The sequence below is a fragment of the Cherax quadricarinatus genome, chromosome 93, assembly GCF_038502225.1.
Source record: "Cherax quadricarinatus isolate ZL_2023a chromosome 93, ASM3850222v1, whole genome shotgun sequence".
In the NCBI taxonomy this organism is placed as follows: domain Eukaryota; kingdom Metazoa; phylum Arthropoda; class Malacostraca; order Decapoda; family Parastacidae; genus Cherax; species Cherax quadricarinatus.
This window is the reverse complement of record NC_091384.1, coordinates 7217734-7242657: the sequence shown is the minus strand read 5'-3', so window position 1 is coordinate 7242657 and position 24924 is coordinate 7217734. Positions and strand designations below refer to the sequence as shown.

The 24924-nt window shown below is 46.9% G+C and overlaps 1 protein-coding gene across 1 annotated transcript in view; it reads left to right on the top strand.

Annotated features, from left to right (window-relative positions):
- The first annotated feature begins 2388 nt into the window (after positions 1–2388).
- Positions 2389–24924, top strand: part of LOC128703498 (uncharacterized) — a 52596-nt gene continuing 30060 nt past the window's right edge. Inside the window, exon 1 of the mRNA XM_070104703.1 lies at positions 2389–3306. Within this exon, the coding sequence (XP_069960804.1) occupies positions 3283–3306 (24 nt within the window). The 5' untranslated portion in view covers positions 2389–3282. The remainder of the gene's footprint in view (positions 3307–24924) is intronic.

Sequence of the window (24924 nt, the reverse complement as noted above, 5' to 3'; positions counted from 1 at the left end):
ATTCAGTGTATTTACTACCATTCAGTGTACAGATTTACTACCATTCATTCAGATTTGCTACCATTCAGTGTACAGATTTACTACCATTCAGTGTACAGATTTGCTACCATTCAGTGTACAGATTTGCTACAATTCAGTGTATAGATTTACTGCCATTCAGTGTATTTGCTACCATTCAGTGTACAGATTTACTACCATTCAGTGTACAGATTTACTACCATTCAGTGTACAGATTTACTACCATTCAGTGTACAGATTTGCTACCATTCAGCCTGCAGATTTGCTACCATTCAGTGTACAGATTTGCTACCATTCAGTGTACAGATTTACTACCATTCAGTGTACAGATTTACTACCATTCAGTGTACAGATTTGCTACCATTCAGTGTACAGATTTGCTACCATTCAGTGTACAGATTTACTACCATTCAGTGTACAGATTTACTACCATTCAGTGTACAGATTTGCTACCATTCAGTGTACAGATTTACTACCATTCAGTGTACAGATTTACTACCATTCAGTGTACAGATTTGCTACCATTCAGTGTACAGATTTACTACCATTCAGTGTACAGATTTACTACCATTCAGTGTACAGATTTACTACCATTCAGTGTACAGATTTACTACCATTCAGTGTACAGATTTGCTACCATTCAGTGTACAGATTTACTGCTACCATTCAGTGTACAGATTTACTACCATTCAGTGTACAGATTTGCTACCATTCAGTGTACAGATTTACTACCATTCAGTGTACAGATTTACTACCATTCAGTGTACAGATTTACTACCATTCAGTGTACAGATTTGCTACCATTCAGTGTACAGATTTACTACCATTCAGTGTACAGATTTACTACCATTCAGTGTACAGATTTACTACCATTCAGTGTACAGATTTACTACCATTCAGTGTACAGATTTACTACCATTCAGTGGACAGATTTACAGATTTGCTACCATTCAGTGTACATTCAGTGTACTACTAACATTCAGTGTACAGATTTACCATTCAGTGTACAGATTTACTACCATTCAGTGTACAGATTTACTACCATTCAGTGTACAGATTTACTACCATTCAGTGTATAGATTTACTACCATTCAGTGTACAGATTTACTGCCATTCTACAGACCATTCAGTGTACAGATTTACTACCATTCAGTGTACAGATTTACTACCATTCAGTACAGATTTACTACCATTCAGTGTACAGATTTACTACCATTCAGTGTACAGATTTACTACCATTCAGTGTACAGATTTACTACCATTCAGTGTACAGATTTACTACCATTCAGTGTACAGATTTACTACCATTCAGTGTACAGATTTACTACCATTCAGTGTACAGATTTACTACCATTCAGTGTACAGATTTACTACCATTCAGTGTACAGATTTACTACCATTCAGTGTACAGATTTACTACCATTCAGTGTACAGATTTACTACCATTCAGTGTACAGATTTACTACCATTCAGTGTACAGATTTACTACCATTCAGTGGACAGATTTACTACCATTCAGTGGACAGATTTACTACCATTCAGTGGACAGATTTACTACCATTCAGTGGACAGATTTACTACCATTCAGTGGACAGATTTACTACCATTCAGTGTACAGATTTACTACCATTCAGTGTACAGATTTACTACCATTCAGTATACAGATTTACTACCATTCAGTGTACAGATTTACTACCATTCAGTATACAGATTTACTACCATTCAGTGTACAGATTTACTACCATTCAGTGTACAGATTTACTACCATTCAGTGTACAGATTTACTACCATTCAGTATACAGATTTACTACCATTCAGTGTACAGATTTACTACCATTCAGTGTACAGATTTACTACCATTCAGTGTACAGATTTACTACCATTCAGTGTACAGATTTACTACCATTCAGTGTACAGATTTACTACCATTCAGTGTACAGATTTACTACCATTCAGTGTACAGATTTACTACCATTCAGTGTACAGATTTACTACCATTCAGTGTACAGATTTACTACCATTCAGTGTACAGATTTACTACCATTCAGTGTACAGATTTACTACCATTCAGTGTACAGATTTACTACCATTCAGTGTACAGATTTACTACCATTCAGTGTACAGATTTACTACCATTCAGTGTACAGATTTACTACCATTCAGTGTACAGATTTACTACCATTCAGTGTACAGATTTACTACCATTCAGTGTACAGATTTGCTACTATGTAGAGATTAATATATTCATGACTGGTGGTCAGAAAGTTACATTGTGTTTGTACGTGCGTGTACGTGTGCGTGTACGTGTGCGTGCGTGAGTGCCATGAGTGCCATGAGTGCCGTGTAGTGTCAGTCTGTGACTGACCACAGTCGGGGTGACTTGTTCTTCTTCCACTCCCGTGTTACTTCTGTTGTCACACACTCGCGTAACCTCCGTAACGCTAGTGTATGCTGCGTGACGCTGGCATATACTGTGACGCTTGTATAGCTGTGTGACGCCTGATTATGCTATGACACCCGTGTAAACTGTGTAATGATTATGTATGCTATGTGACGCTCACATATGACGCTATTTTAGACTTTGTGACGCGACTGTAATCTAAACTGCGTGATGCTGGTTCATCAAATGTGACGTTAACTTATGACGTGTGACGCTACCTATAGAATGTAACGCTACAATACAAACTTGACGTTGCCATATATGATTGCGTGACGCGATATTACAGCTTGTTACTTATCGTAACACTGTGCAGTACCCTGTGACGCTACGTAACACTGTAACAATGCATGACGCTGTAAAACAGCGTAACATTGTCCAATAGTACGTAACGTCTCACACTGTGCTGTCTAGTATTGCGTGATACATCGTTAGACAGCACGTGTGACGCTGTCACATAATATGTGACGCAGTTCAAAAGTGTGTGACGCTAAACAAGTGTGTGACGCTAAACAACAGTGTGTGACGCTAAACAACAGTGTGTGACGCTAAACAACAGTGTGTGTGACGGGAACCGACGGTACGTGGCGCTGTTCATTAGCCTATGACGCCGTCCAGGGATGTACGGCGCCGTCTGCCCTCGTTGTTATAAGCGGCCTTAACAAATATCCGTAGAGAGGAGGACGGCCATAATGCATAAACCACCCAGACTGGTTCTGTGGTTCGTGAAGGCAGGGAACCAGCAGTTCATACTACAATTACATATCCTGCACCAGCATTGTACAGTGGACAACACCCTCACCTGCTGGTTTTAAGACTGGCTTGCCATGGATTCCAGTCCCACTCATTCTGTGAGTATTATGTCTGAATATTAAAACTAATTTTAAACAGGTTTACTGCGAGGTTTTAACTGTAGTTTGAACACACCTCCATAGTCCCTGTATTTTCGTACCTCCATAGTCCCTGTATCTTCGTACCTCCATAGTCCCTGTATCTTCGTACCTCCATAGTCCCTGTATCTTCGTACCTCCATAGTCCCTGTATCTTCGTACCTCCATAGTCCCTGTATCTTCGTACCTCCATAGTCCCTGTATTTTCGTACCTCCATAGTCCCTGTATCTTCGTACCTCCATAGTCCCTGTATCTTCGTACCTCCATAGTCCCTGTATCTTCGTACCTCCATAGTCCCTGTATCTTCGTACCTCCATAGTCCCTGTGTCTTCGTACCTCCATAGTCCCTGTATCTTCGTACCTCCATAGTCCCTGTATCTTCGTACCTCCATAGTCCCTGTATCTTCGTACCTCCATAGTCCCTGTATTTTCGTACCTCCATAGTCCCTGTATCTTCGTACCTCCATAGTCCCTGTATCTTCGTACCTCCATAGTCCCTGTGTCTTCGTACCTCCATAGTCCCTGTATCTTCATTTCAACTGGATACAATGAGGATTTATCTTCTTGTTGGGTGAGCATAAAGTCATTTCTTTAGTGACATTGTACAAAGAGATCCTCTGCCCACTTGTCTCTTTAGCATGACGGCTAACATCACTGGCAGATTGATCAGCGAGCTAAACGTTTCCTTCCTGGATGATGGCACTCCAGCAGGCACGAAAAAAACTGCTATTAACGGACCTTGAACTAATGAAATCGCTGGAACAGCCACTGGATTTTTCCTGAAGTCGTTCAAATGTCATGTCATCCAATATTAAGCAATCAGTTTAGTGAGGCTCATACCACCAGACGTTCCAGTCACTGCCCATACTGATATTCTGTGCTGAGTCACTCAGGACCAATGATATTGCAGAAACCCTCGAAGACAGGTTGAATAGCTTGAGGATGCTGGAACGGCAAAGATCTGGATACCCACGACGCTTTGCGCGTCTCGCCGAGTCACCATCTGGAAAAGACCCGGGCCTAGGACAAGCCCGGCGAACCTACCACTACTTTGTACTTTTCGCAACGTGTTTAAGCCTCCCCTGGCTAACCTAAGATGTTACCCTCATTTAAGAAAAACAAATGAACACAAAAAAATCTCCTGAATCAATATCCACAAAATACACATCATACCGTGGATGGTGGACGTGTTTCTTTCCACCTGTTGTCTATGTTCCCCATCAGTAAAATGGGTACCTGGGTGTTAGTCGACTGGTGTGGGTCGCATCCTGGGACACTGACCTAAGGAGGCCTGGTCACAGACCGGGCCGCGGGGGCGTTGACCCCCGGAACTCTCTCCAGATAAACTCCAGATACACTCTAAGTCAGTCTCAGGGTCACAGCATCTGCAATGGAAGCATTACCTGTGCGGCATCCATTAAATTATTGTCAGCGATTCTTCTTAACCAATTTAGTCACAATATAGATGTGCATAGCACGACTTGACCGGCTTACCTTAAAAATCTACAGTAATAATAATAATATATGTTTATTTCTACAAGGTATACCAGTACATGTGCAAGGTATACCAGTACATGTACAAGGTATACCAGTACATGTACAAGGTATACCAGTACATGTACAAGGTATACCAGTACATGTACAAGGTATACCAGTACATGTACAAGGTATACCAGTACATGTGCAAGGTATACCAGTACATGTACAAGGTATACCAGTACATGTACAAGGTATACCAGTACATGTACAAGGTATACCAGTACATGTGCAAGGTATACCAGTACATGTACAAGGTATACCAGTACATGTACAAGGTATACCAGTACATGTACAAGGTATACCAGTACATGTGCAAGGTATACCAGTACATGTACAAGGTATACCAGTACATGTACAAGGTATACCAGTACATGTACAAGGTATACCAGTACATGTGCAAGGTATACCAGTACATGTACAAGGTATACCAGTACATGTACAAGGTATACCAGTACATGTACAAGGTATACCAGTACATGTGCAAGGTATACCAGTACATGTACAAGGTATACCAGTACATGTACAAGGTATACCAGTACATGTACAAGGTATACCAGTACATGTGCAAGGTATACCAGTACATGTACAAGGTATACCAGTACATGTACAAGGTATACCAGTACATGTACAAGGTATACCAGTACATGTACAAGGTATACCAGTACATGTACAAGGTATACCAGTACATGTACAAGGTATACCAGCACATGTACAAGGTATACCAGTACATGTACAAGGTATACCAGTACATGTACAAGGTATACCAGTACATGTACAAGGTATACCAGTACATGTACAAGGTATACCAGTACATGTACAAGGTATACCAGTACATGTACAAGGTATACCAGTACATGTACAAGGTATACCAGTACATGTACAAGGTATACCAGTACATGTACAAGGTATACCAGTACATGTACAAGGTATACCAGTACATGTACAAGGTATACCAGTACATGTACAAGGTATACCAGTACATGTACAAGGTATACCAGCACATGTGCAAGGTATACCAGTACATGTACAAGGTATACCAGTACATGTACAAGGTATACCAGTACATGTACAAGGTATACCAGTACATGTACAAGGTATACCAGTACATGTACAAGGTATACCAGTACATGTACAAGGTATACCAGTACATGTACAAGGTATACCAGTACATGTACAAGGTATACAGATCATAGTTGACATCAGTAACATACTACTATATAGAAAGTTGCTTGTTATGCTGAGCATTTCCCGCAAATTAGGTCAGTTTTGTCCCAGGATGTGACCCACACCAGTCCACTAACACCCAGGATGTGACTCACACCAGTCCACTAACACCCAGGATGTGACCCACACCAGTCCACTAACACCCAGGATGTGACCCACACCAGTCCACTAACACCCAGGATGTGACCCACACCAGTCCACTAACTCCCAGGATGTGACCCACACCAGTCCACTAACACCCAGGATGTTACCCACACCAGTCCACTAACACCCAGGATGTGACCCACACCAGTCCACTAACACCCAGGATGTTACCCACACCAGTCCACTAACACCCAGGATGTGACCCACACCAGTCCACTAACACCCAGGATGTGACCCACACCAGTCCACTAACAACCAGGATGTGACCCACACCAGTCCACTAGCACCCGTTAAGAGACCATACAATAAGTGTCAGGGGCCCGAGACTGTTCAACTGCCTCCCAGCACACATAAGGGGGATTACCAACAGACCCCTGGCAGTCTTCAAGCTGGCACTGGACAAGCACCTAAAGTCAGTTCCTGATCAGCCGGGCTGTGGCTCGTACGTTGGTTTGCGTGCGGCCAGCAGCAACAGCCTGGTTGATCAGGCGCTGATCCACCGGGAGGCCTGGTCACAGACCGGGCCGCGGGGGCGTTGACCCCCGAAACTCTCTCCAGGTAAACTCCAGTCCACTAACACTGAGGATGCGACTCACACCAGTCCACTAACACCCAGGATGCGACCACACCAGTCTACTAGCACCCAGCATGTGACCCACACCAGTCCACTAACACCCAGGATGTGACCCACACCAGTCCACTAACACCCAGGATGCGACCCACACCAGTCCACTAACACCCATGATGTGACCCACACCAGTCCACTAACACCCAGGATGCGACCCACACCAGTCCACTAACATCCAGGATGCTACCCACACCAGTCCACTAGCGCCCAGGATGCGACCCACACCAGTCCACTAACACCCAGGATGCGACCCACACCAGTCCACTAACACCCAGGATGCGACCCACACCAGTCCACTAACACCCAGGATGCGACCCACACCAGTCCACTAACACCCAGGATGCTACCCACACCAGTCCACTAGCGCCCAGGATGTGACCCACACCAGTCCACTAACACCCAGGATGCGACCCACACCAGTCCACTAACACCCAGGATGTGACCCACACAAGTCCACTAACACCCAGGATGCGATCCACACCAGTCCACTAACACCCTGGTACCTATTTTACTGATGGGTGAACATAGACAACCGGTGTAAGGAAACACGCCCAGTGTTTCTATCCTCGCTGGGAATCGAACACAGGTACTCGTCGTGTGAAGTGAAAGCTTTAGGTACCAGGCCACGGGGCCCCTTAACTAGCTAGTGTTTGGTGTTTCCTAGCTACCACCACACTAGCTGGTCTTTCCTGTCCACAACCATAAAAGTTAATGGATAATGGAACTAAATCAAGGACCATATGTTACTACCATATGTTACTACCATATATTACTACCATATGTTACTACCATATGTTACTACCATATGTTACTACCATATATCACTATCATTTACCAAACTGCTGCCAGCCTGGATTAGATCCTGCGTCACATTCTCCCACCTGGTCACAGACCGGGCCGCGGGGGCGTTGACTCCCGGAACTCTCTCCAGGTAAACTCCAGGTAAACCTCTAGAGACAGCAACATTCACTTAACCAGCTATCCTACAAGAATCAAGCACCCAGCAGAGCTAGGTGCTGTTCATGATCCGAGGATACTCGTGGTAGAGGTGAACTCAAGGTTAATTCCCACCACTTCCCGTAATGAATAGTAATGAAGCCACGAAACAAGTGGTATTGAATCATTTACCAAACTCGGCCAGCCGGGATTAGATCCTGCGTCAGATTCTCCTTCCTCAAGAGACAAAACAATGTTCACATCGCCTTAACCACTTAACCAGTTTAGGAAATGATTTAATACCACTTGCTTCGTGGTTCATTAATATTTGCTACTATGCAATAAGATCACAGTAAACAGGTGATTTTAAAATACACAAAACAACCACTGTGAAAGAGTAGTGAAATTCCAAGCGCTTTCGTGACTACTCACATTGTCAAGGAACTATGTTGGTGACATTGTTCCTTGACAATGTGAGTAGTCACGAAAGCGCTTGGAATTTCACTACTCTTTCATAGTGGTTCATTAATATTTGTTACTATGTATAATAATTTGTATCTGTGTGTACCTGGTCACAGACCGGGCCGCGGGGGCGTTGACCCCCGGAACTCTCTCCAGGTAAACTCCAGGTAAACCTGTGGCTAAATAAACTTAATTATAGTGGATGACTCATGAAATCGTAATGACACGATTGCAAACTCCTTTGAGGGGACTTGAGCTAGAGTTCGTCACGGCCATGCTAGCGGGAGATTCGTCTGTAAAAACTTGCATTTGTGGTCACAGTGGTGGCTCATGCTAACCTTCACATGGTGTATAAATATACATAGTTGGATTAATCTTATTGTAGCTAGCTGATCCAGTGGCTAACGCGTCGGTCTGGAGTTTTATGACTCTCTGGCCGCGGGTTCTAACCCCACCCATGGCATGGTTTATAGAAGATGGGTTACTGGCAGTTATGAAATGAAGGAGACTCAGGGGAGAGGCACAATAGGGTGAAGTTATTTACCAGCGTCAACATAATGGCGGCCTCAGACTAGCACTAATGGCGCATAAAATAACTTTAAGCCACACAAATCGAATTAATTTTTTCATGAATATTTAAACTCTGAATTTTGTTAATGCATTGCTAAGATGGTGGTATATTTGTGTATAAGAAAGCAGGCAAGAGTACAAGGGTGTGTATGAATACACACAGGCGGAGAATATTCATACAAGTAAATGGGTGTGTATGACAGAATATGTGTACTCTGGGAGCACCTTAAAAAGTGCATAGGCCTACATGGGAAGGTGGTAGTACCTCCCTAGGTGGTTGTTGTCTACCAACTTACTACCACAGGATGGTAGTACCTCCCTAGGTGGTTGTTGTCTACCAACTTACTACCACAGGATGGTAGTACCTCCCTGGGTGGTTGTTGTCTACCAACTTTCTACCACAGGATGGTAGTACCTTCCTGGGTGGTTGTTGTCTACCAACCTACTACCACAGGATGGTAGTACCTCCCTGGGTGGTTGTTGTCTACCAACCTACTACCACAGGATGGTAGTACCTCCCTGGGTGGTTGTTGTCTACCAACCTACTACCACATGATGGTAGTACCTTCCTGAGTGGCTGTTGTCTACCAACTTACTACCACAGGATGGTAGTACCTCCCTGGGTGGTTGTTGTCTACCAACTTACTACCACAGGATGGTAGTACCTTCCTGGGTGGTTGTTGTCTACCAACCTACTACCACAGGATGGTAGTACCTCCCTGGGTGGTTGTCTACCAACCTACTACCACAGGATGGTAGTACCTCCCTGGGTGGTTGTTGTCTACCAACTTACTACCACAGGATGGTAGTACCTTCCTGGGTGGTTGTTGTCTACCAACTTACTACCACAGGATGGTAGTACCTCCCTGGGTGGTTGTTGTCTACCAACTTACTACCACAGGATGATAGTACCTCCCTGGGTGGTTGTTGTCTACCAACTTACTACCACAGGATGGTAGTACCTCCCTGGGTGGTTGTTGTCTACCAACTTACTACCACAGGATGGTAGTACCTCCCTGGGTGGTTGTTGTCTACCAACTTACTACCACAGGATGGTAGTACCTCCCTGGGTGGTTGTTGTCTACCAGCCTACTACCACAGGATGGTAGTACCTCCCTGGGTGGTTGTTGTCTACCAACCTACTACCACAGGATGGTAGTACCTCCCTGGGTGGTTGTTGTCTACCAACCTACTACCACAGGATGGTAGTACCTCCCTGGGTGGTTGTTGTCTACCAACTTACTACCACAGGATGATAGTACCTCCCTGGGTGGTTGTTGTCTACCAACTTACTACCACAGGATGGTAGTACCTCCCTGGGTGGTTGTTGTCTACCAACTTACTACCACAGGATGATAGTACCTCCCTGTGTGGTTGTTGTCTACCAACTTACTACCACAGGATGGTAGTACCTCCCTGGGTGGTTGTTGTCTACCAACTTACTACCACAGGATGGTAGTACCTCCCTGGGTGGTTGTTGTCTACCAACCTACTACCACAGGATGATAGTACCTCCCTGGGTGGTTGTTGTCTACCAACCTACTACCACAGGATGATAGTACCTCCCTGGGTGGTTGCTGTCTACCAACCTACTACCACAGGATGGTAGTACCTCCCTGGGTGGTTGTTGTCTATCAACCTACTACCACAGGATGGTAGTACCTCCCTGGGTGGTTGTTGTCTACCAACCTACTACCACAGGATGGTAGTACCTCCCTGGGTGGTTGTTGTCTACCAACCTACTACCACAGGATGGTAGTACCTCCCTGGGTGGTTGTTGTCTACCAACCTACTACCACAGGATGGTAGTACCTCCCTGGGTGGTTGTTGTCTACCAACCTACTACCACAGGATGGTAGTACCTCCCTGGGTGGTTGCTGTCTACCAACTTACTACCACAGGATGGTAGTACCTCCCTGGGTGGTTGTTGTCTACCAGCCTACTACCACAGGATGGTAGTACCTCCCTGGGTGGTTGTTGTCTACCAGCCTGCTACTTAATTAATCACAATCACTACTGTTTGTAACGTATTTCCACCACCTTCTTTACCTTCTTCAGAATCAGGATTTTCTCCTTTCACTTTCCAAGTTTGATTTCAAACTCTTCAAAATCCATGAGAAGCAACTTGAAACATCATAGAACAAAATCGGGATGCCTTGAGCATCACTAGACTCCTATTATGTTTCATCCTACATGGCTAGGTTCCCATACAGGACCTGACATCCAGCCACATCCCCTGGACCTGACCCTGGAACCTCAAACAGCAACATCCAGCTCCTATTCCAGTTTTTCTTCACATCACACCTCACACAACTGTATGTATATTTTTGCTGTTGTTTTTCTGTATATTATTAGTCTTTACGACAGATAATCCCTCAAGAAATTCTTCCTCTGTTTTACATTTCTCTGTATAGCCAGAGAAACTTGTTTCTCCTGAAGTTACGATGAAGGTTAAGTAGGGGAGACGGGGAACGGATGACTTCGGGGAGACGGGGAACGGATGACTTCGGGGAGACGGGGAACGGATGGCTTCGGGGAGACGGGGAACGGATGTCTTTGGGGAAACGGGGAACGAATGGTTTCGGGGAGACGGGGAACGGATGGCTTCTCTTTAAGGACTACAGACATTTTCATTACCTTCCAGCCATCATCCCTGAAATTTTTCCCAAACTATTCCTAAAAGTTTGTCCGCTTCGACGGGTTTTTCCGATCCATTCTCTCTCTCTCTCTATCTCTGTCTGTCTGTCTCTCTCATATTTATTAGCAATCTATCATCACATGTGTCGTAATGCATTACAAACTTTAAGCTGAGGATCGCTGCTGTCAAATACTTTTAGCAGTATTCGTCAAGGATACAAAATGTATGTTTTTAAAACTTCGACTAGAGACGCTTATGCCAAAGTTTACATAAATTTGTACTCACCTAATTGTACTCACCTAATTGTGGTTGCAGGGGTCGAGACTCAGCTCCTGGCCCCGCCTCTTCACTGATCGCTACTGGATCCTCTCTCTCTCTGCTTCCTGAGCTTTGTCATACCTCTTCTTAAAACTATGTATGGTTCCTGCCTCCACTACTTCACTTGCTAGGCTATTCCACTTGCTGACAACTCTATGACTGAAGAAATACTTCCTAACGTCCCTGTGACTCGTCTGAGTCTTCAGCTTCCAGTTGTGACCCCTTGTCCCTGTGTCCCCTCTCTGGAACATCCTATCTCTGTCCACCTTGTCTATTCCCCGCAGTATCTTGTATGTCGTTATCATGTCTCCCCTGACCCTTCTGTCCTCCAGTGTCGTCAGTCCGATTTCCCTTAACCTTTCCTCGTACGACATTCCCTTGAGCTCTGGGACTAGCCTTGTTGCAAACCTTTGTACTTTCTCTAACTTCTTGACGTGCTTGACCAGGTGTGGGTTCCAGACTGGTGCTGCATACTCCAGTATGGGCCTAACATACACAGTGTACAGTGTCTTGAACGATTCCTTATTGAGGTATCGGAACGCTATTCTCAGGTTTGCCAGGCGCCCGTATGCTGCAGCGGTTATTTGGTTGATGTGTGCCTCCGGTGATGTACTCGGTGTTATGGTCACCCCAAGGTCTTTCTCCCTGAGTGAGGTCTGTAGTCTTTGTCCACCTAGCCTATATTCTGTCTGCGGTCTTCTTTGCCCCTCCCCAATCTTCATGACTTTGCATTTGGCTGGATTGAATTCGAGGAGCCAGTTACTGGACCACATGTCCAGCCTCTCCAGGTCTCTTTGCAGTCCTGCCTCATCCTCGTCCGATTTAATTCTTCTCATCAACTTCACGTCATCTGCGAACAGGGACACTTCAGAGTCTATTCCTTCCATCATGTCGTTCACATATATCAAAAATAGCACTGGTCCTAGAACTGACCCCTGTGGGACCCCGCTCGTAACAGGCGCCCACTGTGATACCTCTTCACGTACCATGACTCGTTGCTGCCTCCCTGTCAGGTATTCCCTTATCCATTGCAGTGCCCTTCCTTTTATGTGTGCCTGATCCTCCAGCTTCTGCACTAATCTCTTGTGGGGAACTGTGTCAAAGGCCTTCCTGCAGTCTAGGAAAACGCAATCTACCCAACCCTCTCTCTCGTGTCTTACTTCTGTTACCTTGTCATAAAACTCCAGGAGGTTTGTGATACAAGATTTGCCTGTGATTGTATGCATGTGTATTTACTTACTTATATGGGGTTACAGGTGTTGAGTCATATAGCCTGGCCCTGTCTCTCGGCTGGTCGTCACTGATACGTCCAGGTCTCAACAGTTGTGTAACTCACCTGTTTCTGAAAGTTCTCACACTTATCCAGTGGAAACTCACACTTCCGGGGCCCAAGACTGTTCAACTGCCTCCCAGCATACAAAAGGGGGATTACCGATAGACCCCTGGCTGTCTTCAAGACCCCTGGCTGTCTTCAAGGTCCCTGGCTGTCTTCAAGACCCCTGGCTGTCTTCAAGACCCCTGGCTGTCTTCAAGACCATTGGCTGTCTTCAAGACCCCTGGCTGTCTTCAAGACCCCTGGCTGTCTTCAATACTCCTGGCTGTCTTCAAGAAGGCACTGGACAGGCACCTAAAGTCAGTACCTGACCAACCGGGCTGTGGTTCGTACGTCAGCTTGCGTTCGACCAGCAGTTATAGCCTGGTTGATCAGACCCTGATCCACCATGAGGCCTGGTCTCAGACTGAGCCGCGGGGGCGTTGACCCCCAAAACCCTCTCCAGGTAAACTTCTAAATCTTTCTCTGGTTGAAGCTAGACGAGGAAACAAATCTTATCTTCTTTCTACTGTCTAGGAGAACACTGTTCTCTTTTGCTCGTGTCTTGTAGATTCTGTCTTCTGGTAGAGCATGTTTTGCGTTGTTCAACTGGAATATACGTCTCATATATACTGGCTCCCTCACTTATTTGTGATACGTGAAGACTGCCATTCCCACGAGCTTCCCCCTGGGGCGGGGAAGATGGTAGACCAGAGGCCTAGCTTCTCCCTACGAGCCCCATGAGGGCGGGGAATGGTTGGTTGATCCCAGAAGATGAGGAGATACTTGTACCTCCTCCCATGGCAGACATAGGTCTCAGACACTCCTAAGACAGAGAGCCAAGACCGGGTCACCATCCGGAAAAGACCCGGGCAGGGAGAGTACCGTCGAATCAAGATTATTTGTGATAGCGTGACTTTGTCAGTGGTCGAAGTCGGACTGATACTTGCTATGTGCGAGTTATTTGTGTATCTCAAAACTCTGTGTCTGCTCACAGAGTATTTACAGCTAGTGAAATTTGACATTCTCTGACATGTCGCAAGATGCTTGATGAGTCGGGTCTCGAGGCCTACATTATTCTAACTCGCATCTCACTGTCGTAATTGGGGTTCGGCAGTTGCTGAAGTTAGTTTCAATAATTTCGGAGTTACTTTGCCTTGTATGGACGGCTTATCGATATTCCCCCCTTCCCCCCCCCGTGTCTGACACTGTGTTGCTCCGGCTGGTCATCTTACCGTTCAAACAAGCTGATTTATTGTCTCTCTATGGACCAGAAGTTAATTTAATTAGGGACTTGCTTTGCAAGACTCGTTCTAAATCTTGCTTTGTCAGACTCGTTCTAAATCTTGCTTTGCCAGTCTCGTTCTAAATCTTGCTTTGCCAGTCTCGTTCTAAATCTTGCTTTGCCAGTCTCGTTCTAAATCTTGCCTTTGCCAGTCTCGTTCTAAATCTTGCCTTTGCCAGTCTCGTTCTAAATCTTGCCTTTGCCAGTCTCGTTCTAAATCTTTCTTTGCCAGTCTCGTTCTAAATCTTTCTTTGCCAGTCTCGTTCTAAATCTTTCTTTGCCAGTCTCGTTCTAAATCTTTCTTTGCAAGTCTCGTTTGCTCGGTGTTATACTCACCCCAAGATCTTTCTCCTTGAGTGAGGTTTGCAGTCTTTGGCCACCTAGCCTATACTCTGTCTGCGGTCTTCTGTGCCCTTCCCCTATCTTCATGACTTTGCATTTGGCGGGATTAAATTCGAGAAGCCAGTTGCTGGACCAGGTGTCCAGTCTGTCCAGGTCTCTTTGAAGTCCTATTGAGTGTGTGTGTGTGTGTGTGTGTGTGTGTGTGTGTGTGTGTGTGTGTGGTGTCTGACATCCCTCGCATACACACGAACAAATACATCCCAAACACAGTTTGAAACAAAAACAAAGAATAAATATAAGCGGAGCTCCAACCACTTGCCACAATAGAAAGGATTTGTATGTTTACACCTGGAAACGCAACTGAAAAATATATATTTTGGTGGTGGTAAATTTGGTGTGTGTCAGACTAGGTCAAGTGTTTCCAGAGCCATTGTTGTGATGTAGCGATGTGTTGAGTGTTTTCCAGCGTTAGTGACCCAACTGTGTTGTGAGGAAGGGTGAGAGACTGTTGTAGAGATGATCCATGGGGGAGACTAGGGCTTTACCTGCTGGAGAGATGATCCAGGGGGGGACTGGGGCTTTACCTACTGGAGAGATGATTCATGGGGGAGACTGGGGCTTTACCTACTGGAGAGATGATCTGGGGGGGGGGGACTGGGGCTTTACCTACTGGAGAGATGATCCAGGGGGGACTGGAACTTTACCTGCTGGAGAGATGATCCAGGGGGGGACTGGGGCTTTACCTACTGGAGAGATGATTCATGGGGGAGACTGGGGCTTTACCTACTGGAGAGATGATTCATGGGGGAGACTGGGGCTTTACCTACTGGAGAGATGATTCATGGGGGAGACTGGGGCTTTACCTACTGGAGAGATGATCCGGGGGGGGACTGGGGCTTTACCTACTGGAGAGATGATCCGGGGGGGGACTGGGGCTTTACCTACTGGAGAGATGATTCATGGGGGAGACTGGGGCTTTACCTACTGGAGAGATGATCCGGGGGGGACTGGGGCTTTACCTACTGGAGAGATGATCCAGGGGGAGACTGGGGCTTTACCTACTGGAGAGATGATCCGGGGGGGACTGGGGCTTTACCTACTGGAGAGATGATCCAGGGGGAGACTGGGGCTTTACCTCCTGGCGCGATGATCCGGGGGGGACTGGGGCTTTACCTACTGGAGAGATGATCCGGGGGGGGGACTGGGGCTTTACCTACTGGAGAGATGATCCAGGGGGAGACTGGGGCTTTACCTACTGGAGAGATGATCCGGGGGGGACTGGGGCTTTACCTACTGGAGAGATGATCCAGGGGGAGACTGGGGCTTTACCTACTGGAGAGATGATTCATGGGGGAGACTGGGGCTTTACCTACTGGAGAGATGATCTGGGGGGGACTTGGGCTTTACCTACTGGAGAGATGATCCAGGGGGGACTGGAACTTTACCTGCTGGAGAGATGATCCAGGGGGGGGACTGGGGCTTTACCTACTGGAGAGATGATTCAGGGGGGAGACTAGGGCTTTACCTACTGTATAGATCATCCAGGGGGGCCTGGAACTTTACCAGCTGGCGAGATGATCCGGGGGGGGACTGGGGCTTTACCTACTGGAGAGATGATCCAGGGGGAGACTAGGGCTTTACCTACTGGAGAGATGATCCAGGGGGGAGACTAGGGCTTTACCTACTGGAGAGATGATCCAGGGGGGGGACTGGAACTTTACCTACTGGAGAGATGATCCAGGGGGGAGACTAGGGCTTTACCTACTGGAGAGATGATTCAAGGGGGGGACTGGAACTTTACCTACTGGAGAGATGATCCAGGGGGGGGACTGGAACTTTACCTACTGGAGAGATGATCCAGGGGGGGGGACTGGAACTTTACCTACTGGAGAGATGATCCAGGGGGGGGCTGGAACTTTACCTACTGGAGAGATGATCCAGGGGGGGGGGCTGGAACTTTACCTACTGGAGAGATGATCCAGGGGGGGGACTGGAACTTTACCTACTGGAGAGATGATCCAGGGGGGGGGGACTGGAACTTTACCTACTGGAGAGATGATCCAGGGGGGGACTGGAACTTTACCTACTGGAGAGATGATCCAGGGGGGGACTGGAACTTTACCTACTGGAGAGATGATCCAGGGGGGGACTGGAACTTTACCTACTGGAGACATGATCCATGGGAAGGGACTGGAACTTTCAATGGAGCATGTTAAACACATGCTCCATTTGGATGGGATTTTACATGCGGTGAGATGCAGTGGGATTGTTGCTGCATAAGAGATGATTCAAGAGAACTGTTGCATTCCCTGTTGCAGAGATGAGTGAAGGTCAGTCAGACGTCCCCTGTTGGAGGCTCAACTTAATCAGAAAGATGTAAATTTTTATATCAAAATATTGCAAAATAATTAATCACATAGAATAACAACTCATGAAAATATCGTTACAAGCTGAGTTAAAATATTTCTATAATTTGCCTCTACATTTTCTGTGTCATGTCACACCCATTTTGGCGCGTCCTCCCGACAGTGAACCAGCAGTTAAGAGTATAACAGTTGGGGGCCCCACTGATATGCTATTGGTGGTTCATCAGCCAATCAGGTGAAAGACCGCCAACTATATGAGCCGATGTTTTCAACTCTTGGGACAGAAGAGGCAGTCTTTCTTTACCTATGGTCGAGAGCTGTTCTTACAGCGGATCTTGCTCGTATATGCTATCTTGTAAGTATTCATCGCAGTGTAAATACTTACTACAGAGTTTTGGTGAAGGGATATATGGAATAACAGTTTATCTCTGCTGTTTTGGTCTGTCCTGCGCTGTCTAGCTGAGTTTGCTGATTTATTAATGAAAAGGTGTAACGAGCCAACAAGACATTAGCCATGTTTTCAATATGTTCCAGTTAAACGTAACATATATAACCAACTAGAAGTTACAGACGAATGTTTATCATAGCTTTGTATATCGCAGATGTTCTTAATATTGCTACCACGACCTTGTGCAGAGAACAATATTAATTTTTATTTGGTCGTAGATTCAAACTAAGTGAATTATTCATAAAGGGAAAAAGATAGATATGTTTCTTACAGTTCATATATATATATATATATATATATATATATATATATATATATATATATATATATATAATCTTAGCACAGGGATGTAGTAGATGTCGGACAGGATAGATATCCAAAAGTATAGCCCCGTTCCCCAGCAGTCTACCGTTCTTCCAAGGATTTATGAGCCCATCAGGGTGACTGGAAGACATATCCTGGCTGTCGGGTAAGAGAGATCGAGGTTCACTCTCAGCTGGGCACTGTCTTGGGTAAGAGAGATCGAGGTTCACTCTCAGCTGGGCACTGTCTTGGGTAAGAGAGATCGAGGTTCACTCTCAGCTGGGCACTGTCTTGGGTAAGAGAGATCGAGGTTCACTCTCAGCTGGGCACTGTCTTGGGTAAGAGAAATCGAGGTTCACTCTCAGCTGGGCACTGTCTTGAGTAAGAGAGATCGAGGTTCACTCTCAGCTGGGCACTGTCTTGAGTAAGAGAGATCGAGGTTCACTCTCAGCTGGGCACTGTCTTGGGTAAGAGAGATCAAGGTTCACTCTCAGCTGGGCACTGTCTTGAGTAAGAGAGATCGAGGTTCACTCTCAGCTGGGCACTGTCTTGAGTAAGAGAGATCGAGGTTCACTCTCAGCTGGGCACTGTCTTGGGTAAGAGAGATCAAGGTTCACTCTCAGCTGGGCACTGTCTTGGGTAAGAGAGATCAAGGTTCACTCTCAGCTGGGCACTGTCTTGGGTAAGAGAGATCGAGGTTCACTCTCAGCTGGGCACTGTCTTGGGTAAGAGAGATCAAGGTTCACTCTCAGCTGGGCACTGTCTTGGGTAAGAGAGATCAAGGTTCACTCTCAACTGGGCACTGTCTTGGGTAAGAGAGATCGAGGTTCACTCTCAGCTGGGCACTGTCTTGGGTAAGAGATCGAGGTTCACTCTCAGCTGGGCACTGTCTTGGGTAAGAGAGATCGAGGTTCACTCTCAGCTGGGCACTGTCTTGGGTAAGAGATCGAGGTTCACTCTCAGCTGGGCACTGTCTTGGGTAAGAGAGATCAAGGTTCACTCTCAGCTGGGCACTGTCTTGGGTAAGAGAGATCAAGGTTCACTCTCAGCTGGGCACTGTCTTGGGTAAGAGAGATCGAGGTTCACTCTCAGCTGGGCACTGTCTTGGGTAAGAGAGATCGAGTTTCACTCTCAGCTGGGCACTGTCTTGGGTAAGAGAGATCGAGGTTCACTCTCAGCTGGGCACTGTCTTGGGTAAGAGAGATCGAGGTTCACTCTCAGCTGGGCACTGTCTTGGGTAAGAGAGATCAAGGTTCACTCTCAGCTGGGCACTGTCTTGGGTAAGAGAGATCGAGGTTCACTCTCAGCTGGGCACTGTCTTGGGTAAGAGAGATCAAGGTTCACTCTCAGCTGGGCACTCTCTTGGGTAAGAGAGATCAAGGTTCACTCTCAGCTGGGCACTCTCTTGGGTAAGAGAGATCAAGGTTCACTCTCAGCTGGGCACTGTCTTGGGTAAGAGAGATCGAGGTTCACTCTCAGCTGGACACTGTCTTGGGTAAGAGAGATCGAGGTTCACTCTCAGCTGGGCACTGTCTTGGGTAAGAGAAATCGAGGTTCACTCTCAGCTGGGCACTGTCTTGGGTAAGAGAAATCGAGGTTCACTCTCAGCTGGGCACTGTCTTGGGTAAGAGAGATCGAGGTTCACTCTCAGCTGGGCACTGTCTTGGGTAAGAGAGATCAAGGTTCACTCTCAGCTGGGCACTGTCTTGAGTAAGAGAGATCGAGGTTCACTCTCAGCTGGGCACTGTCTTGAGTAAGAGAGATCGAGGTTCACTCTCAGCTGGGCACTGTCTTGGGTAAGAGAGATCGAGGTTCACTCTCAGCTGGGCACTGTCTTGGGTAAGAGAGATCAAGGTTCACTCTCAGCTGGGCACTGTCTTGGGTAAGAGAGATCGAGGTTCACTCTCAGCTGGGCACTGTCTTGGGTAAGAGAGATCAAGGTTCACTCTCAGCTGGGCACTGTCTTGGGTAAGAGAGATCAAGGTTCACTCTCAGCTGGGCACTGTCTTGGGTAAGAGAGATCGAGGTTCACTCTCAGCTGGGCACTGTCTTGGGTAAGAGATCGAGGTTCACTCTCAGCTGGGCACTGTCTTGGGTAAGAGAGATCAAGGTTCACTCTCAGCTGGGCACTGTCTTGGGTAAGAGAGATCAAGGTTCACTCTCAGCTGGGCACTGTCTTGGGTAAGAGAGATCGAGGTTCACTCTCAGCTGGGCACTGTCTTGGGTAAGAGAGATCGAGGTTCACTCTCAGCTGGGCACTGTCTTGGGTAAGAGAGATCGAGGTTCACTCTCAGCTGGGCACTGTCTTGGGTAAGAGAGATCGAGGTTCACTCTCAGCTGGGCACTGTCTTGGGTAAGAGAGATCAAGGTTCACTCTCAGCTGGGCACTGTCTTGGGTAAGAGAGATCGAGGTTCACTCTCAGCTGGGCACTGTCTTGGGTAAGAGAGATCGAGGTTCACTCTCAGCTGGGCACTGTCTTGGGTAAGAGAGATCGAGGTTCACTCTCAGCTGGGCACTGTCTTGGGTAAGAGAGATCAAGGTTCACTCTCAGCTGGGCACTGTCTTGGGTAAGAGAGATCAAGGTTCACTCTCAGCTGGGCACTGTCTTGGGTAAGAGAGATCAAGGTTCACTCTCAGCTGGGCACTGTCTTGGGTAAGAGAGATCAAGGTTCACTCTCAGCTGGGCACTGTCTTGGGTAAGAGAGATCAAGGTTCACTCTCAGCTGGGCACTGTCTTGGGTAAGAGAGATCGAGGTTCACTCTCAGCTGGGCACTGTCTTGGGTAAGAGATCGAGGTTCACTCTCAGCTGGGCACTGTCTTGGGTAAGAGAGATCGAGGTTCACTCTCAGCTGGGCACTGTCTTGGGTAAGAGATCGAGGTTCACTCTCAGCTGGGCACTGTCTTGGGTAAGAGAGATCAAGGTTCACTCTCAGCTGGGCACTGTCTTGGGTAAGAGAGATCAAGGTTCACTCTCAGCTGGGCACTGTCTTGGGTAAGAGAGATCGAGGTTCACTCTCAGCTGGGCACTGTCTTGGGTAAGAGAGATCAAGGTTCACTCTCAGCTGGGCACTGTCTTGGGTAAGAGAGATCGAGGTTCACTCTCAGCTGGGCACTGTCTTGGGTAAGAGAGATCGAGGTTCACTCTCAGCTGGGCACTGTCTTGGGTAAGAGAGATCAAGGTTCACTCTCAGCTGGGCACTGTCTTGGGTAAGAGAGATCGAGGTTCACTCTCAGCTGGGCACTGTCTTGGGTAAGAGAGATCGAGGTTCACTCTCAGCTGGGCACTGTCTTGGGTAAGAGAGATCAAGGTTCACTCTCAGCTGGGCACTGTCTTGGGTAAGAGAGATCAAGGTTCACTCTCAGCTGGGCACTGTCTTGGGTAAGAGAGATCAAGGTTCACTCTCAGCTGGGCACTGTCTTGGGTAAGAGAGATCAAGGTTCACTCTCAGCTGGGCACTGTCTTGGGTAAGAGAGATCAAGGTTCACTCTCAGCTGGGCACTGTCTTGGGTAAGAGAGATCGAGGTTCACTCTCAGCTGGGCACTGTCTTGGGTAAGAGAGATCAAGGTTCACTCTCAGCTGGGCACTGTCTTGGGTAAGAGAGATCAAGGTTCACTCTCAGCTGGGCACTGTCTTGGGTAAGAGAGATCGAGGTTCACTCTCAGCTGGGCACTGTCTTGGGTAAGAGATCGAGGTTCACTCTCAGCTGGGCACTGTCTTGGGTAAGAGAGATCAAGGTTCACTCTCAGCTGGGCACTGTCTTGGGTAAGAGAGATCAAGGTTCACTCTCAGCTGGGCACTGTCTTGGGTAAGAGAGATCGAGGTTCACTCTCAGCTGGGCACTGTCTTGGGTAAGAGAGATCAAGGTTCACTCTCAGCTGGGCACTGTCTTGGGTAAGAGAGATCGAGGTTCACTCTCAGCTGGGCACTGTCTTGGGTAAGAGAGATCAAGGTTCACTCTCAGCTGGGCACTGTCTTGGGTAAGAGAGATCGAGGTTCACTCTCAGCTGGGCACTGTCTTGGGTAAGAGAGATCGAGGTTCACTCTCAGCTGGGCACTGTCTTGGGTAAGAGAGATCGAGGTTCACTCTCAGCTGGGCACTGTCTTGGGTAAGAGAGATCAAGGTTCACTCTCAGCTGGGCACTGTCTTGGGTAAGAGATCGAGGTTCACTCTCAGCTGGGCACTGTCTTGGGTAAGAGAGATCGAGGTTCACTCTCAGCTGGGCACTGTCTTGGGTAAGAGAGATCGAGGTTCACTCTCAGCTGGGCACTGTCTTGGGTAAGAGAGATCGAGGTTCACTCTCAGCTGGGCACTGTCTTGGGTAAGAGAGATCAAGGTTCATTCTCAGCTGGGCACTGTCTTGGGTAAGAGAGATCAAGGTTCACTCTCAGCTGGGCACTGTCTTGGGTAAGAGAGATCGAGGTTCACTCTCAGCTGGGCACTGTCTTGTTCTATATATATATATATATATATATATATATATATATTGTTGGTTCAACACCTCAGTGGCATGGGATTGAATTCCATTCAGCATACACGAGTTGAGCAGCAGACACTTAAGATCCACTGATAGTCACTTGTTTTGAACTTAATCTCACCTTACCTAATCCTACCTAACCTAACCTTACCTAAGCCAACCTGACTTAACCTAACTTAGCCTAACTATACCTGACACCACTTCTATCACCACTGACATTATTTCTATCACCACTGACACCACTGTTATTACGAGTGGGGATACTACAAGGCGTATCATGTACCTCAACACATAGCATCTTTGGGGCAGAACTTTCCGTGGTAGACAGAGCACTGAACCACGTATAGTAATGTACAACAATGGACAGTAAAATATGGGTGATTTTGATGAGTGTACTACAAAATCTGATGAATCCCAGTTATCCGGGCGAAGTCATGGAACTTGGGAAAAGACTGGACGACTCTGACGTGGGTCCCAGGTAATATTGGTGTCCCGGGTAATATTGGGATCCCAAGTAACGACCAAGGAGAGGAAAATGCAAAGGTTATAGTGTTGCTTTGAGTAGTGACAAGCATACCGTATACAAAGAACAAGAAGACACAATACCGTGACTGGAACAATACACACATAACCCTCATATACCTGGAGTTTACCTGGAGAGAGGAGCTTATCACAACGTTTCGGTTCGACTTAGGCCATTTACAAGTCACACTAACACACGAGAGTGAGGGAGTCAGTATATACTGGCTCCCTCAAAAGGTGTTAGTGGGACTTGTACATGGTCCAAGTCGAACCGAAACGTTGTGATAAGCTCCTCTCTCCTATGCGCGGTTGTGTAGTGCACCGTACAGTCATGGAAGCAACGCTGATCAGGGAGCTGGTCCAAGACAGGTAACAACGTAATGTGGAACACCAATCACTCGTCTCTGAGGGGCCTTATACGAGTCAAACAAGACTGGAACTCCTGTTATTACTCCTCCAGGAAACCAGAAATAGCCATAAGTGGCTACTCCTGGATATATGAGAATCAATATGCAGTATTACATCTATGAACCGACTAGACCATTTTGCGAAACTAACGACACTTCTTTCACGTCTACACATCTTCATTAACGCAGATACAAGCACTATTCACAAGGAGTGAGGACAAACACAAGTCACAGGACTACAGTGGGCGACTTTCCTCTGGGACTTTCCTCTGGGACTTTCCTCTGGTACTTTCCTCTGGGACTTTCCTCTGGTACTTTCCTCTGGGACTGGTGATGGACTTCCTTGTTACACTAGCAGTTTAATTAGTTTAATATGTTTATTATGTACCCCATACCCATCCACTGGGCGGTAGTCAAAAGATTACAGAGGTACATAATGGGTCCAGGGACTGGGCCTCAAAGTTTTGATAGCTGAGCAAGTTAGAGGTAATGAATTCACAATTTACAAAGGTAATGAACTCACAATTTACAAAGGTAATGAACTCCAGGTAGGTCTAGTCACAATCATGACTTAATTCTGTGACTTAATTCTTAAAATGTGTTGATGTTCATATGCGAGACTCATCTCGATGTTCGTCTAGTAATCCAAGATCTTGATGTTAAGGTGAGAGTGATAGTCTCCAAGAAGCTTTCAGTGGTATATTCTAGACATTTCAATGGTATAGTGGACGCTGGCCTCAGAGAACAATGGTGATAATAACCCAGATGTTAAAGGACTTTAATTACGCAGAAAAGAAGTCCAGGACCGACCGAAACGTAAACTAATAACACATTGTTGCAGCCACTGTATTGTGATACTCTTCTTGCTTCGTCAGTTTCATAACGTCAGTCTTAGACAACCAGCTGATAATTCCAGAACTTCCAGACCCAGACTAACAAATAACAATCTCAGGATAATAATAATCTTTACTTCCAGAAGTACATGATACAACTTATACAGACCATAGCTAACATCAGTGACTTGCTATATATTTCGCTAAGTGCAAAAACTTGTGTGTGATGCGAGGTCGATCCTCCGTTCACATATCACATTCCGGTCTCTGACCACTCAGGCTGTTGGTGATGGACCGTCAGTGAGCACAGGGAGTTGTGGAGACTCGATCCACCGTTCTCTAGGGAGGCAACGAGAGGCACCTTATGTGTATGACAGGTTGTTTGTGTAGACTTATTGTGTATTGCCCTCCAGACTGCTGGCTCCTCCCTCCTCCAGACTGCTGGCTCCTCCCTCCTCCAGACTGCAGGCTCCTCCCTCCTCCAGACTGCTGGCTCCTCCCTCCTCCAGACTGCAGGCTCCTCCCTCCTCCAGACTGCTGGCTCCTCCCTCCTCCAGACTGCTGGCTCCTCCCTCCTCCAGACTGCTGGCTCCTCCCTCCTCCAGACTGCTGGCTCCTCCCTCCTCCAGACTGCTGGCTCCTCCCTCCTCCAGACTGCTGGCTCCTCCCTCCTCCAGACTGCTGGCTCCTCCCTCCTCCAGACTGCTGGCTCCTCCCTCCTCCAGACTGCTGGCTCCTCCCTCCTCCAGACTGCTGGCTCCTCCCTCCTCCAGACTGCTGGCTCCTCGCTCCTCCAGACTGCTGGCTCCTCGCTCCTCCAGA